The 16,342-nt window shown below is 42.9% G+C and overlaps 1 protein-coding gene across 3 annotated transcripts in view; it reads right to left on the bottom strand.

Moving 5' to 3' along the window:
- Positions 1–3,806: 3,806 nt before the first annotated feature.
- LOC130370987 (cGMP-dependent protein kinase 1-like) overlaps positions 3,807–16,342 on the bottom strand; it is a 298,669-nt gene continuing 286,133 nt past the window's right edge. For 2 of the 3 annotated variants that reach the window (XM_056576567.1, XM_056576566.1), the window contains exons 10-18: positions 9,858–9,954; positions 6,833–6,972; positions 6,339–6,428; positions 5,997–6,138; positions 5,404–5,567; positions 4,655–4,777; positions 4,348–4,410; positions 4,122–4,188; positions 3,807–4,012 (exon numbers count right to left, since the gene is read on the bottom strand). In XM_056576567.1, the coding sequence (XP_056432542.1) occupies positions 3,914–4,012; positions 4,122–4,188; positions 4,348–4,410; positions 4,655–4,777; positions 5,404–5,567; positions 5,997–6,138; positions 6,339–6,428; positions 6,833–6,972; positions 9,858–9,954 (985 nt within the window). In that variant the 3' untranslated portion in view covers positions 3,807–3,913. Of the gene's footprint in view, positions 4,013–4,121; positions 4,189–4,347; positions 4,411–4,654; positions 4,778–5,403; positions 5,568–5,996; positions 6,139–6,338; positions 6,429–6,832; positions 6,973–9,857; positions 9,955–10,337; positions 15,883–16,342 lie in introns of those variants that run through there. The other variant, XM_056576568.1, reaches the window with a different exon arrangement.

Here is a 16,342-nt window from a genome sequence, read left to right as displayed (position 1 = left end):
CTGTGAAAAATACAACACTTTAATTTTTCCTCATTAAGGTCAGAGTTCACTTCACATATTTATTCCGTCGGAGAGAGGAGTTTGGGATATTGTGGCCCATCTAACCTTTCTCCAGTGTTCATTGCCCTCCCTTTTATTATATTATATTAGTTTGGGGCCTGGTGGGTGGGGGAGGGGGAATGTGTGCGTGGTGCGTGTGTCTATGTGTGTGTGTTTATGGTTGGGGGGAGGGGTTGTGTGTGCGGGATGTTCTCCATCTGCTATATGAACATAATGTAGTCTTGCCCATTCATTCCTATGACGGTAATTTTGCAACCAGAACACCACAGGTGTGATAAAAGTTGACTAAATCATTCAAATTCAATTAAAGTTGTGATCAGGAATTTATCTTCAAATGCCTGGAGGAAAACATAAGATCTGGAGGCAATCAGATGAAAATCCCATATTGATGATTTTGCATTAATTACAACTTATGCTAAATCATCACTCCGATTTGACCCGAACACTGGAAGAAGGTTAAAAAACCAAATACAAACTTGCCACATAGGATAAACACCATTTTGCGATGAAACCCTTTACCGATCTTCCCAAACTGTGATCCGAAAGCTATCCTGGGTTTGAGAGCGATTGCTTTTTTATTTTTTACTGCACAGCCTTACGTTTTAAAGAGTAACAAATACGAAACCACCGATGTCACAAGCCAATAGCGTTAGATACAGTGGCCGCGTTGGCATATTCTCACCAGAGGAGGCGCCGTTGTTCAGGTTAGATTATTACTCTTCGGTTTAAACGGTCTCAAACCAAAGACTCCAGCATCCCCAAAAACGATTCCAGCTGACCAACAAGTAACAACTACGTGCTTTCCCACTTTAAACGAAAAACAATAACAAATAGGCTACAACACAAGGTCATTTATAACAGAAAAAGCTCCAACAAATCCAATCTTTCAGGGACGATGGGAGACTTTTCTGGAAACGTTATCTCATATTCATTGCGAGGGTTTCGAGGACTCCCATTGAACTGACCGTAATGGGGGTAAAATACGCCACCGATAAGGCACTTCACAATGTCGCCAAACTGAAGATGACAAGATCAGAAAACGGTGGCAATCTCACAGTCATGCACAAGTTGAGTTGACCTGGTAGGAGTTGTTTGAGAAGTATTCTTTTTATATTTTTTAAATAAAGTAAAACACAGCAAGATTTTGAGGCCCTTCTACCAGGTCGACCGTTGTAGACAACTATCACAACTAACGACAGGGTTTACACCATCAACATAAAAAGTTCAGCATTCAAACAGTAGCGTGTCTTTGTGTCATAAACAATTTCCCAAATATAACCAAATGACACTCAAAAAGTCACTTCATTGTACAAATACAGGTTACCACAAAATATCATCACAAAATCCGATTGTACATAAATATTTAAGATCTGGTTTAACAATAAATTAAAAATATCCAGTGAGAGTAGAACTGTAACAATAGTACAGTCTTTGTAGTTGAGTTCTTGGACGTCCGTTGAGGTTGAACGACTGTATGACGCTTCATCAAAACAAGTATTTGGGCTTGGTGGTTACTTGTATTAGAGCGTTTACACAAGAACAAAAATATATCTTTAATTTACTCTTTGGAATAAGGACACTTTGTCGACTTCTCTTCCAGAGAGGGAGGCGTATATGTCCGCTCTAAGCTATGGTTGATGTGTAAAGTCAACAAAGAGGAACATATCAGCAATTATTTGGAGCCTAAAGCCTAAAGTGTGGCGGATTTTTTAGGCTACGGTGTAACTCTGCCCTCTAGTGGAGAGAAGTAATTAATTGAAAGCAAGCGTAATTGAGCCTTTCTTCCACACAAACCCAGAAGCTCACTGTATTATTAATACGATCAAACATAAGGTTTAACCAATTACATGCAAATTTAATTTCCACTTTTCTAAAGATATATTGTATAGCTTATACATCATTAGCCTACTTGGGCACACACCTCTTTAAACGAACCACATGGAAAATTACCGCATCACAACCTGTAAAACAAACTTCACAAGCAAACTTAAATGAAACCGTGATGGAAAATGTGTGATGAACTCTGTGTGTGCATGTGTGGAATGGAGTGTGTTTGTGTGTGCAATGGCAAAGAGAAACAAAAACACCAACACATAGTGATTCATGTAACATTAGGGGTTGACACAAAGGGAATTTTCAAAACGATATTATAAAGTATTTATCCTCTGCCATAACTGCTGTCAACAAGTTTCAATGGCACAGAGCATCAGCATTGTTAGCTGTCCTTTTGTCCTCTTTGGATTTCCATAGATACTAGGAGCTTTTAAATATATTTCAGAGAGAGAGAGAGAGCGAAAGAAAGAGAGAAAGAGAGCGAGCAAGTGTGAAAGAGAGAGAGAGTGAGGGAGAGAGAGAGAGAATTAGGAGGTCAAGGCATCTTGGTGACCCAGAGGTTAACCGATTGGCTGTTTATCTCCCAATCAAACCCATTTCAATATGGGTTTGAATGTCCTATATTTGTCCTTTAATTTCTGCCTGACTGCCCGTCCATCACACCATCTCTGTAATGTGGACATTGTTTGTCTGTTCAGTATGCTAATTGGGTTGTAATTGTAGATTGGTGGTTGGGTTACCAAATCTGTGAGATGAAGGCCCTATTCACAGAAGATCTATATTCTACAACCTTTTTGATGTAGGCACAGCATGGCAATGTTTCAGACACAATTGCATAAACATCGCCTTAGCTTTATATGTTTGGAAGGAGAAAAACGTTATTTTTATCGCAATCTCACAACCTTATTTAATTTGCGATTTGATGAGAGATTCAAAACGCTTGTGTAATTATTTTGCCTAAGTTTGAGGAAAAGGTTTGAACAGATAATAATTGCTTCATCCTTGTAATAATGCTTTACCACCGTATCGTTTGCACTGGGTTTCAAGGCAAAGGTGTAAATAAGAATAAATCTCAATAAACTTTCTGTAAAATGTTACAGACAGAGGCATGCTGCATAAAGCACTTTTGGGACGTGATTGATGTTTTAGGAATGAATGTAACCTAACTCGATTCATCAGCGCGTGAGCCGCTGTGTGTGTGATGTGCTGGCTCGGGCTAGCCACAAATAGCCAGTATGCTAATCTCTAACTAGGATGAACAGTCAGGCTAAAGGATGAACAGTCAGGCTAAAAACAATACAAACTGTGATGGATTTGACTAACAGCAAAGTTCAATTTGATTGGCTGTCCAGGATCTTTTTGCTAGGATGATATCGACGATTAAGTCCCAGGCAAGAAGAAAGCAAGTCTGGGTAGGTGAACACATCACACTCATAAATGTTCTCCCTCTGGACCAGTGGCCCAGAATCCCCTTCCCCCACCTGATGGTGGCCGCCGGGAGTTCTCCGTAAGTACTTTGTTGGGAAAAAAAACTAAAAAGTTTGGAAACACAAAGTTGCTACAAAAGTTTTCTTTCTGGTTGGCTGACGGACGTTAAAAACTCCTTTGCAGTACTGCAAGGCATCCACGAGAGCCTTCGCTAAACAATGCTTGTAGAAATGGGAGAGGGTCTTTAAGCCACTGTTATTGGTAGAGTCAGAAGGTAATCAAAGGAGAGGTGACCGGCTCTTTGTCCCAAATGGAGTACCACTCTTTGTGGGGGGGGGGGGTAGGTTTTAGGCTCAAGGGATGGAAGTGTGTGTGTGTGTGTGCGTGTGATCGTGTGTGTGCTTGCGAGTGTTTGTATTTGTGTGCAAGTGCGTTCGCGCATGTTTGTTTGTTGTTTTGTGTACCTGTGTGTGTGTGTGTGTGTGTGTGTGTGTGTGTGTGTGTGTGTGTGTGTGTGTGTGTGTGTGTGTGTGTGTGTGTGTTTGTATGTGTGCACAAGAAAAAACAAGAGGAACTAAGGCCAAGAGGCTTCCTAAAAGTCAGTGTCCCACCCAGAGTTGTCGTCAGGTGGGGGGTCATCTGTGTCTTCAGGGAAACTGTCAAAGTTACTGGTGTCTGTTGGTGAAGTGACCTTGGGAACAACAGAAGGGGGAGAGAGAGAGAGAGAGGAATCATCCTTTAGTTTCACAACACTGAAGCAATCCTGTTAAAAGCTGGTGTGACTGTTTTGTAAAACTCACATCAGGGATGATAGGAGGGGTCAGAGCCCCCTTCCTCAGCCCCTCCCAGTTAAAGCCTTCAAACCACCTGGTAGAGAGACAGAGAGGGAGAGAGAGAGAGAGAGAGAGAGAGAGAGAGAGAGAGAGAGAGAGAGAGAGAGAGAGAGAAAATTGTCAAGTCAAGGTCATGTACATAAATGAGTAGAAGAAGAGATTAGATGAGATAAGATAAAAGGTTGGCACTTACTTGTGCTTCTGAATGTCTTTCACTCCATTTTTCAAGTTTCCAAGGCGTTCCGATGGACTGTCTCTGCAGGGACATTACAACAACATATGGACTGTTAACTCCTTGAATATACCCTTATCAATAACAAAGGTATTAAGGCTCTTTGCATTAAAACTATTCATTTCAATGTCTAGCTGTGAAATGTCAGATCATCTGATCATCAGATCATCATTTTTATGGTCGTTCCTGTTGGGGGCTTGGACCAAAGTCTGTAGAAAGCAGGGATTTGAGCACTTGGCTTCAGTATATCATGTGGGCCTGGCTCTACCGGCAGAGCTTCTTGATGAGGTTGGCAGCGTTCTTTGTGATCTTCTTGGGGAACTCCACCATGTCAATGCCCCTCAGGATGATGTTGTAGGTCTTCATGGGGTCAGGACCCGAGAAGGGAGGGCTAGGGGAGGGAGGGAGAGGGAGAAAGAAAGAGAGAGCGAGGGAGAGAAATCAATTATTTGCGATGATATGATATGATGACGATAAGATATATTTTCCATTTTATGATATATTTTCTATGATATATTTTATACAATCGTATATATTTTCTATGATATGATCGTTTCTATGATATAATATAGTTTCTACGATATTGTATATTTTATATGATATAGTTTCTGTGATTTTATATAGTATTTTCTATGACATGATCATTGCTATTCAAGATTCAAAAAGATTCAAAAAGCTTTATTGTCTAGTATGTTGCCATACTAGAAAATTGTCTTTTGACTGAAGGCTTGGAGGTGTGTGTGTGTGTGTGTGTGTGTGTGTGTGTGTGTGTGTGTATTTGTGTGAGTTCTTTGAGGAATGAGTGTTCCTATCTGACATAGTTTCTATGATATGATATCCCTTGATGGTTAGACAGGCTGTGACATAATGTCGATGGTATGATAGGATATACGACACACATATATTTTAGATGACACAATCTTTGCTATGAGAGGATATGCTATGCTATACTATGCTGTACCATGTAGATATGATCTGAGGCTACGCTAGGCTAGGCTAGGCTATGCTCGGTCGTACCTGCCGGTCAGCAGCTCATACATGAGGATGCCGAGGGACCAGTAGTCTGCCGAGATGTCGTGGCCCTTGTTCAGGATGATCTCCGGGGCCACGTACTCCGGCGTCCCGCAGAACGTCCACGTCTTCTTACCGAAACCGATCTTCTTAGCGAAACCGAAGTCCACCTGGAGGCAGAGAGAGGGAGAGAGAGAGAGAGAGAGAGAGAGAGAGAGAGAGAGAGAGAGAGAGAGAGAGAGAGAGAGAGAGAGAGAGAGAGAGAGAGAGAGAGAGAAAAATGGAGAGGGAGAATGGAGAGAGAGAATGGAGAGAGAGAGAGAGAGAATGGAGAGAGAGAGAGAATGGAGAGAGAGAGAGAGAGAGAGAGAGAGAGAGAGAGAGAGAGAGAGAGAGAGAGAGAAAAAGAGAGAGAGAGAGGATGGGTTTGTTAAACTCTGTTGCTCATAGTCGTAACATAGGAGTCATATGACATAGGTGTGTGCATGTAGGTGTGTGTTTGTTTGTGTATGTGTGAGTGCATTCATGTCGATGAGGGTGTGCATGTGTGCGTGTCTGAGTGCGTGTGAGTATGTATTTGTGTGAGGGTGCATGCGTACAAGCTTGGCGTAGCCCCTGCTGTCCAGGATGAGGTTCTCAGGCTTCAGGTCTCTGTAGATGATGCCTTTAGTGTGCAGGTAGGCAAATGCCTCCACCACGCACGCTGTGTAGAACCTGGTGGTGACGTCCTCAAACGACCCCCTGGATACACACATATAGATAGAGATAGGCTTTAGAAATGAAGATTATTATTACAATATATTAGACATGTTTGTGTGTTTTGTGTACGGATGTGTGTGTGTGTGTACAGATGCGCGCGCACGCGCCGCGTGTGCGTGTGCGTGTGCGTGTGTGTGTGTGTGTGTGTGTGTGTGTGTGTGTGTGTGTGTGTGTGTAGCTACCTGTCTCTCAGTATCGTCCACAGCTCTCCACCCAGACAGGCCTCCATCAGCATGTACAGATATTTACTGTCTTTAAACGACCGGTACAACCTGTAAGATAGAGCAATAATCTCCCATTAGCAAGGCATCAATTCAACCGCGGCATCACTGGAGCTGGTCGGTCACCAGTAGAAGACATGAGTGTGATTCTATCGCCGAGATAGGAATTCTGGGTCAAGAGAGATTGACAGAGGTCTGGTTTTAAGTTTGTTGCATGTGTGTCATGTCATTGTATTCCATTGTAGTGTTTGCTTGTTTCAGAGGGGTGGCTAAATATGTATGTCAAACAATGAAATGCATGTAAAATAAAATCCTTTGAAATGAGAAGGAAGCAAGACATCTGTCATCAGAACTTTCATTGTGGAGATTGAATATTTAAGATATTGGGCATTCAAAATGGCTTCCCCGTGTCCTGGATCACATGTGTTTCTGTTGAAGGATGGTGAGGGTCTTACCTGACGATGAAGTCGGAGTGAGCGTCGGTCATGATGTGTTTCTCCGACCGGATGTGCTCCTGCTGCCTCGTGTCCACGATATGGCGCTTCTTCAGGATCTTCATGGCAAAGGTCTTGGCCTCCTCGTTCTTCAGCTGCACCTGGGAACACCAGAGAGATGATGTTTTTAATATAAATTACCTTATTATGTCGTTCTGCATGGTCTGATTACATTGCGTTAGGCATAGGAGGTAATGAATGGGTTTTTGGTTTTCAGTTCAAATAAGCTTTACATTTTTTGACTTAAATTATTTCCTGGACTGAATACAAAGAAATCTTTCAGGAAATTATAAGCCCTTCAGTTTCCAAGCACCTACATTTTTATGATTGCCATCAATTATTTATGGGAAATGATTTTTCAATTTAAAGATAAAACTAAGTATGAACAACAGACAACTGCTGCTATTAATCAGGCCAAACCGTCAACACACGTCCATTGGGTCTTTCAGTCACAGCTAGCTTAGCGCTCTGTAAAAGTTCCCGTAAACATGTGGTGCTTCCCTGCCAGAAATGCCTCAGAAAAGCAGCTAAGCTCACCTTGCTTGTAAACATGTGCTCAGAAGGGGACACCCTCTGGTGGCATTCAGGCCATTTTTAGCCTTGCGTGCTAATTCAGCAACAAGCTCTACAAAAAGACTGTCATGAGGTCAGCAAGCTATATCAGAGCACAGTCCCCTGAGGGAGAGACATATAGAGAAAGAGAGCGAGAACGAGAGAGACAGATTCTTTACATGAGGTCATGTGAAAGACCTACTTGCATGACAGAATGCAGAAGAGTAGGAGCCAGTATGTGTATGTGTGTGTGTGTGTGCGCACACGGGCATCTGGGAGTGGGAATAAGACAGTTGTACTTTCATCTCTGTATACATGACAGCGTTCTTGATCTTGGGTTCCCAGAATTGAATGACTGATGGACAAATAATACATGGAATCGTCAAACAGACACAGTTTAACAGTCAAACATACAGACAGATAGATTGACATGTGGACAGGTGTGAAAGTTATGGGAGGAGGGGGAGGAGGTGTGTGTGTGTGTGGGAGGGTGGGGGTGGGGGGGGGGTTGTTTTCTTCCTCCATGGGCTAGAGTGGCTGATCCCAAAATAACTCGGAAGGCATGATGGGAAATCCTGGCAGGGGAAGCCTTCCTCTTTTGGAAATAAACCACCCAAGGGCTTCCCCCCTGTCCTCTCCCTTCCCCCCCCCCCCACCACTCCTCCCTCCTCCCCTCTATCCTGCTGCGCCCCCCCCACCCCGAGCATATCGTCTCCTGCTTGCTTTCTCCTTCCCTGTCTCTCTCTCTGTCTCTGTCTTTGTCTCTTCCACACGTCGTTCACCAGCTACAATACATTTCCGGCCCAAACTATGTCCCAATGTATTCAGGCTGACTCTTTATAAAACAAATCATATCAATCAATATTCTCTCTCTCTCTCTCTCTCTCTCTCTCTCTCTCTCTCTCTCTCTCTCTCTCTCTCTCTCTCTCTCTCTCTCCTCTCTCTCTCTCTCTCTCTCTCTCTCTCTCTCTCTCTCTCTCTCTCTCTCTCTCTCTCTCTCTCTCTCTCTCTCTCTCTGGAACGTGATCATAAAGTCTGTAAATCAAGCAGGAGGGACAGCAGTCTGGGTCCCGTGTCTGTCGATTCCGGTTACTAGCACTCGTGTGCTAGTGGAAAGTTACCTAAAATTAACCTCTGTCGCAACCAACTGTCTGGTGCTGGACCGTACGTCTCCTCCCCCCCCACATACCCAAAGCCCCTCATCCCAGCCCAGTCCATCGATATCCCCTTTATCTTTATAGATTTACCGCAGATTCAATGGGTAATGGTATTAGCCGTGGGTTTGGTTTCAGGCGTAAAAATAGTTTCTGCTGAGTAAGTGCCGTGAGTATCCCTGTGCGCTGCCTTGATGAGCTCGCAGCCTTTGGCTTCCTATCACACCATGTCAGATGATATGGGCTGATGGAGATGAAGGGCTGGGAAAAAGCTAGACAGAGGCTGGTAATAAATGGTCTGATATTAAGATCCGAAATGATAGAGTTTAAAGGTCATAGAAATGTAATCCTGTTTCCAGGGAAGGAGCCATCTGCATCTCATCTGAAGTAAATGAAGGTCTTTATTTATTGTATTTTTGCTGACTCAGAGCACCATACCAGTTCAGAATTTGGGGAATAGGGGAGAAAGGTCAACTGTAGGGACCGGTTCACCAAAAGATCCAACTATATTACACTAAAACATTACTTTATTCCCCCTTCTATTCATAGAGTTGAAATGTAGCGTATGCTATAAAGAAAGAAGGCCCCTACGCTTTGGTTGGGTCGTCTCTGCTAAAGGGTGCTTCAATAATGAACCACTTCGACAAGGAAGTGCTTTTGTCTAAATGCCCTTGCAACCAGACCTAAAAAAATAATTGGACTTTTAACAATGAATTCCTTTTCAAAGAATTTGAAGGCTGGGTAATTTTGAGACATAGAGATAAGATACAGGTCTTATTCCTCTTCTTCTTCAAAATAAAAAGGGATTTGGGTTTGATCCAGAGATACGAGCATCGGTCCCTGGGTCTCAAGGCTCCCCTGGGGCATCAACACCAGACTTCCACAGGCTATCCTCCTAAGGGAGTGTGGGGGCCTGGGTCTGTCTCTGGGGGCCAGGTCGGGGTTATTACTGGAATACAGAGCGGGACGTACTCTTCTACGTGTGCTCTGTCTTCTCTACCTCATTCACGGCCAAGTAAACTGCGTCCAAAAGAAACATGTACAGTGTAGGTATGAACAGGAACCGACTTAATATTTTTTCTGGAACTTGTATTTAGTAGTTATTAAGGAGAAGCTTATATCCTTAGTGGCTTACAGTGAATTCAGATACATGTCGTTAAGGAGCAGGATGGCAGGCATCTTGCTCAAAGATGCATACTGATAGGCTCTGTAGACTGTCTGAGAAACACTTAGATGATGTTAGCAGTACTGCTCATGATAGTCATCTTTTGTTATCTTACCAGTTCTACACGTCCAAAGCCTCCAACTCCAAGAGTATCGATGATGTTGAAGTCTGTCAACTTCAGGCTGGAGTAGAAGGCATTCTCAGCCTCATACCTGAATAAAGGTGCAAACGAAAGAAGTGTTAACGAAATAACTTCACACTGTGGAACTTATAACGTCCACCACGTGTGGATGGTCTTGTTTGACGGCAGTTACTCAGTATCAGCCCCGGTTATACAGTAATGCAGTTAGACTTATTCTTTCATAACAAACATGAGGAAATATTGAATGATATTAAGCTAGCAAAACAATATAGTTCCATAGGTAAGAATAAGCCAATTCTTAAGAGCGGATGTGAATTGTCTGGGTGGTGTGTTTGGAAACAAAGAGGCAAGGTGTGACATTATGAAGCAGCAGCAAACTAACACAATACTGAAACAGGGAGTGGACGTGCGTCCGGGGTGCATTAGCATGGGACTGTGGGACTGTGGTTGTACCTGCAACATTTCACCACATGGACAAAAGGGAACTTCTTGGAGGTGTGGATGGAGAAGGAGGTGATGGGGAAGGGGGACGAGGAGGGTGCAGGAGGGAGGCTGCTGAGCCTCTCTCTGTGCCTCCGGATGGGGAGGGGGAGTAGCTCTCTCATTGAACTGTCCACACAAGTTAAATAAACCCTCCAAAAAATGCGTAGAAAAGCCCTTGGAGGGTCTTCTTCAGTCTGAAGTTTAGACCACAAAGTTCGATTTATTGGCTGGACGAAACCGAACAACAAAAACAAAAATAGTGCAATATTGTGCAAGAAAAAATAAATGATTCAACAAATGGACCCTTGAAAAACCCAAGCATAAATAGTCATTTGTTACACCGCCAGTTTGTTTGCTCCTTCTGATGACAACATTCAGCAGTCCGCCATCTCATGGGAGGCAGGGAGCGGCCATGTCCAGTTGACCAGGTGGGGGTAGCACAGCGGCGGGCAGGGCGGTCGGATGCGATGGTACTGGCTGAGCGTCGACGGGGCCAGAACCTCTGGCTGAGCCCACATGTAGTTGAACGGGGCCGGTGCAGTTGCCAACGGTGGACTGTCACAATCCAGGACGCGCCGCCTCTGAGCAAGGCATTCTCAGGAGGACACAGAGGTGAAAAGAAAGTACGTTTGAGAATCCTCTTTACGAGGACGCTGGATGATTCGTGGTGAGTCTTCCCCTGTCGGCGCCCTTCTTATTGAAGGAGCCTCTGGAGCAAGCAACAAACACAGTAATCCCTTAGGCTGTTGGAAATCAACCTCCTCCACACTGGGGGAGAATCCTCCCTGATATCCGGAGTGAAATATTTCAACAGAAACTTTTCTTTGAATTCTTTGCGGTTATTCGAGTTTGAGAGACTTGCGTGGCCTCCCCAAGATCAGAACGTTCAAACTGCTCATGGTCCAAACCAGCCTGCAGGGGTATAGCCCCGCTGCCCTGACACTCTATCTGGTTGGCTGGCTCGGACGGATGGATGTCTAGATAACTGGCTTGCCAGCGGGCTGGTATTTTTAGCGGATGGAAACATTGCGGAGAGGTTTCGCTCCGGTAAAGTGCGGCAGCAGCGTGGCCAACACGCTGCTCATGTGACACACCTACGCGGGACAATTGAATCCCCTTAGGTATGTGTGAAACATTAACAGCTGTCGACAGGTCAGATGTGAGGGTAAGCTCGGCTGTTGGTGGTGGAAGGGGAATGTTTAAAGTTCAAGGTCATGACGGTCATGACAGTCGATGTTCAATGATATCTCAGCAGGCGTCGTTCATGGACATACTCAACAAAGAGGTGTCTTGAACAACAGGTTGAATGTGGATCAAATGTGGTTAGAATGTGGTGAAAGATTTAAATATATTATATTATCTTTGAAATATATTGTCTACCTATGAACAAATCTTTCTTACGATGCCAGGCATTTGTTCAAGACAAGGTAGGTATGAATAAGATGACTTTAACATGACTCAACTTTTAATATCATAATTAATAGATATTTATTTAACCAAGCTTTGATAACTTTGGCAAAGTTTTTAATCTTGTACTTTTGTTGGTATTTCCCTAAAGCATAGTGCCCCTTGAGAAACCCATCTTAACCACCATTGGCATTGAGGAGGTCCTTGAGAAGCCTTAAGACCGTAAACGTCTTTGGGGACATCATGGACCCTCTTGGCCTTCTACACCCCCCAGCAGTATGCCAGTAGTAGAAGGCGTTTTCCCACAGCCCTGGATGAGTCTCCTCTGGTTAGGTTTCCCCTGAGCGGGCCATCCCAGGGGGATATCACGGGAGATTTGCACCAATCTACCGTGGTATATATTTAGGCCCGGGTGTGAAGTGGACTGGTGTGGCTTACAAACGCCTTCGCACATTTCAAGGGTGTCCACAGTGTGACATCATCTGTCGATCAAAGGAGAGGGGTCTTATGGGTATGAGCCCGGGGTCGATAGTACCCCTGATGGGTATTTCACAGAAGGCACTTTGTGGAAATACTCCGTAGTATCAATATCTGTTACATCACAATACACTGCACACAGCAAGCGGTAGTAGCGCAGTATGCTAGGAACAATAATCATTAAATAAAAAATTACCAACAACCTAACAAATAAATGATTTCTTTCATACATTTATAATTTCTTTGCGCAAACATTGTGTCAACAATGACACATGGAAAATAACTAAGAACTATGTTTTTCTGTGTCCGTAATGGTCATAATCAAACCGTTAAGCAGAGATGGGGGTTGAAAACATTGTTACACAATACACTGTTCATAAATAGCCATAACATTCAAGAGAATGCACATACAGTAGTAAACATACCATACCAACATAGCTCCAGGGATCACAACCATACCTCTGTCTTAACGCTGCCATCTACATGAGACCTCATATGTAATTATTATATTAATAGTTTCTCTTTCAATTTTCCTCAAAGTTTTCTCACTCACTCCATCTCTGTCTGTCTCCCTCTTTCTCTCATCATCATACTTCTCTCCTTCACTACCTCATCAGTCGCTCCCCATGTATCTTTCGCCTCCACTCCAACGCACTACCTCTGATCTGTATTCAACACTAACACATGTTAATTTATAATTACCTAATTCACACATCATAAATTATCCCCTAATACATTCAACAACTCATGTTGTGTATCTTGCAATGCACCTGGCTGACGTTAATTGACCAATCTGCACAAAAATAATAATTTCACAAGAAGGTCCATTGAAAGACCATCGGGATTCAAAGCAAGCTGTTTACAACTTGGATCTGAGGCTCAACTGTTCTGATGAAGTTGTGGATGCCTGTAGCTTAGAGCTGTGGTTGGTCCTTCAAAGAACCAATATGTTCTTGCAACTGGTCAAATTAGGGGGGAAGGAAGGAAGCAAAATCGAGTAATTCATGCAGGATTACACAGGATAGCCTTCGATACTGTTTGCAGGGTTAGTCTAAATTAGAGGCTGTGTAAATCTGATAAATCACCATTTAAAGTTAAAAAACAAACAAAAGGAAACATGAATTTATGAATATATGAATGTATTCTTCTTCTTTTTTTTATGTGGTGTTAGGTAGAATCTCGGTGGATCGATCGATTAATGAGTTGATATATTTGTTTCGATTTGTTGTTTTATTTATCCATAAGAAAAAGAATACTAAAAAGAAAAGAAAAATACAATGGATTTATTGAATTGATTGACAATTATAATAAAAACACAGTCTCTATCTCGAGTTTCTATATTGTAGCACTTAAAACCACTTGCTTTGCCTATTTTATTCGTTTTTATGTCCTCAAATGATTCTTTGGAAGTTGGGCATTCTCCAGTAGTCAATCTTCTTTGGAAGTCGCTCTGGACAAAAGCATCTGCTTAATAAACGTCATTTAATGAAATGTAATTAATCTTTTTATTAATGTGTTATTTCTGTGTTCTCTTGCCATATAAGGCCTTGGATAGGTGCCATTGTTATTCCGCAAATCTTGCCAGTAAGCGTATATGTTACTGTTTACGATGTTGATACGCCTCAAGTAACGCATATGTTCCATTCTATTGAACAAACAATCCTGACATTTATACCTCGCCCAGTCTAGCAGGGAGCCCCTCAAATTACAGACAAGAAGCCCCGAGACACCTGGTTCTCTAGTTTGTAAAAGTATAGTTTGTGCAGCCATAGTGATTTGGGGAGAGCAGATATTAAAAGTTGTTTGTGTTCTCAAGGACGATTTTCATTATTTTGGTTTTTTATCGTTTGGATTCGTTTAGGTTTTGGTTTTGGTTAAGGAAGCAAAAACACATTTTATATTAGTTATTATTAGTGTACTTAAATATGTGTGCATTTGTGGTTGTGGAAGTGCATGTGTGCGCTGACAGCTTTTGGGTGCTGCATGACATGCTGTAGTTCCATCCCTTTGGCACGGGGCTTGTTTCCACCACAGCCAATCACAACGCAGGTATCCTGACCCACTGCCATAACTCGCATGTCTGTTTATTTTGGCTGTACCACGTGTGCATGAAGGATAAGCAGTGGTCAGTTGTTTTTTCCGTATATTTGGGTCTGCTTGTATGTGTGTGAGTGTCGATGCATGTATGAATGTGTAGATATGTATCCATGTGTGACTGTGCACACATGTATGCATGTGTGTGAATGTATGCGTGTGGGTGCATGTGTGGGTGCTTACGGTGTGTGTGAATGTATGTGTGTGTCCATGCATGTGTGAACATTCAATATATGCATGCATGTGTGTGAATGTACGTGTGTGGGTGCGTGTGTGGCTGGCCTATGCAAACGCCTGTGCGCTACGGCGCTGAACGGTGTATTTCTGCACTTTCACTCTTTCTTCAGGCTTCGTAAACACAATCAACACAGGTGGCACCGCGCCAGGGACTCCAGCAGCCAGGAGCCTTGAAGCGCTGCTCTGTGCATAACCCAAACAGCTCTGCTTCCTGGAACAAGCACAGCTCCAAATAGACCCCTTCATACGGGAGTCAACATCAGCTCTGCTCCCACGCGGATGCCGTCAAGAACTTCCTCCTTATACTTTAGAGGTTTAAAGTGGGGACTATGTGTAGGATTTTTCCGAAGCTAAACTCGCTTTAAATTGGCAGTATATGCACCGGTTGTGAGTTAACTTTAAAAGTGAGCCCTTCACCGTTTCTCCCCGTTGCTCAGAACAGCCTGTGGGTGGATTTCTATCACATTGGACCCCGGACGGCTGGCAAAAAGTGACATGTCCAAGCCTGGATAACGGCAAAAATGCGGTTCTTTCAGAACTTTAATTTGTACATTTAATGTGCATTAAATCCACCCATGCCACTCCCATTGTCTGTTTATAGCTGATGCTAATTAATGATCATAGCTCAAATTAGTTTATGATTGTCATTGTCTCAACCCACGGAGATCTCACTGCTTGCAGCAGGCTGCAGTTCACCTACCGGCCAAAGGGATCAGTAATAAGAAGTCATTTCTGATTCTCTTACACATAGTCCATTTAAAACATTCTCCTGGATCACATAAAGTTAGCACGTTGGGAGTTGTTTATGTAGTGCTCACACTCTAGTTTGAGCTATAACTATATTTGTAACAGTCTTATTTATAAAGGTGACAGTTACATGACACCAGCATATCAGAAATAAGCAGACACTAAGTACATCCAGTGATATATATTTATTTGTGATTGTATTTTTATATTAGCATGAATAAAGTAATGATCTTTTATATATTATGTATTGGACATATACATTGATATATGTGTTCTGTACTACATGAATCGATGTTATGTAGACACAGACATATTGAAATAAGCCGCAACTCAACACTATTTAGATTTTTGTTTCTATAGCAACAACGTGGCCTTTGGCTTTTGTGTGTGTGTGTGTGTGTGTGTGTGTGTGTGTGTGTGTGTGTGTGTGTGTGTGTGTGTGTGTGTGTGTGTGTGTGTGTGTGTGTGTGTGTGTGTGTGTGAGCCTACTCTGCAGCTCTATACCATAAGAGGAAATGACAAACGCAGGTCGTAACTGTCTGGTCACATGATGAGTCACCTGATGAAAGACGATCCGACACCTATGTTTACATGCTTTGTGTGTGTGTGTGTGTGTGTGTGTGTGTGTGTGTGTGTGTGTGTGTGTGCGACAAAGATCATTTGATTTATTTGTAGAGCCTTCTCACAGGTCTCCTACAACCAAGTTCAACTCCAGAGTAGCGGGCCAGCAGACATTGTGTTTTATGAAACATATTCCCCCACTTTAGACTAAGGTCCCTAGGCAGCATTGTGGGAATTGTGCCCGGAACCTCTCACTAGTCATTTTGAGATAACTCAATTGAAAGCAACAATCCTGATACACTAGCTAGACATACAGCAATTGATGATCAGATACATATAACAACACCATCTGTGGGTGTTGTGTGTTCGCTCCAGCATTGTTAATCTATCTCAGTGAGGACCTGGACAAACACTCTTTAGTATAATCATCCATCATTGTGAAGAGCTTAGCA

This window comes from Gadus chalcogrammus, chromosome 18 (assembly GCF_026213295.1).
Source record: "Gadus chalcogrammus isolate NIFS_2021 chromosome 18, NIFS_Gcha_1.0, whole genome shotgun sequence".
NCBI classification, from domain to species: domain Eukaryota; kingdom Metazoa; phylum Chordata; class Actinopteri; order Gadiformes; family Gadidae; genus Gadus; species Gadus chalcogrammus.
This window is presented reverse-complemented; position numbering and strand designations above follow the sequence as displayed.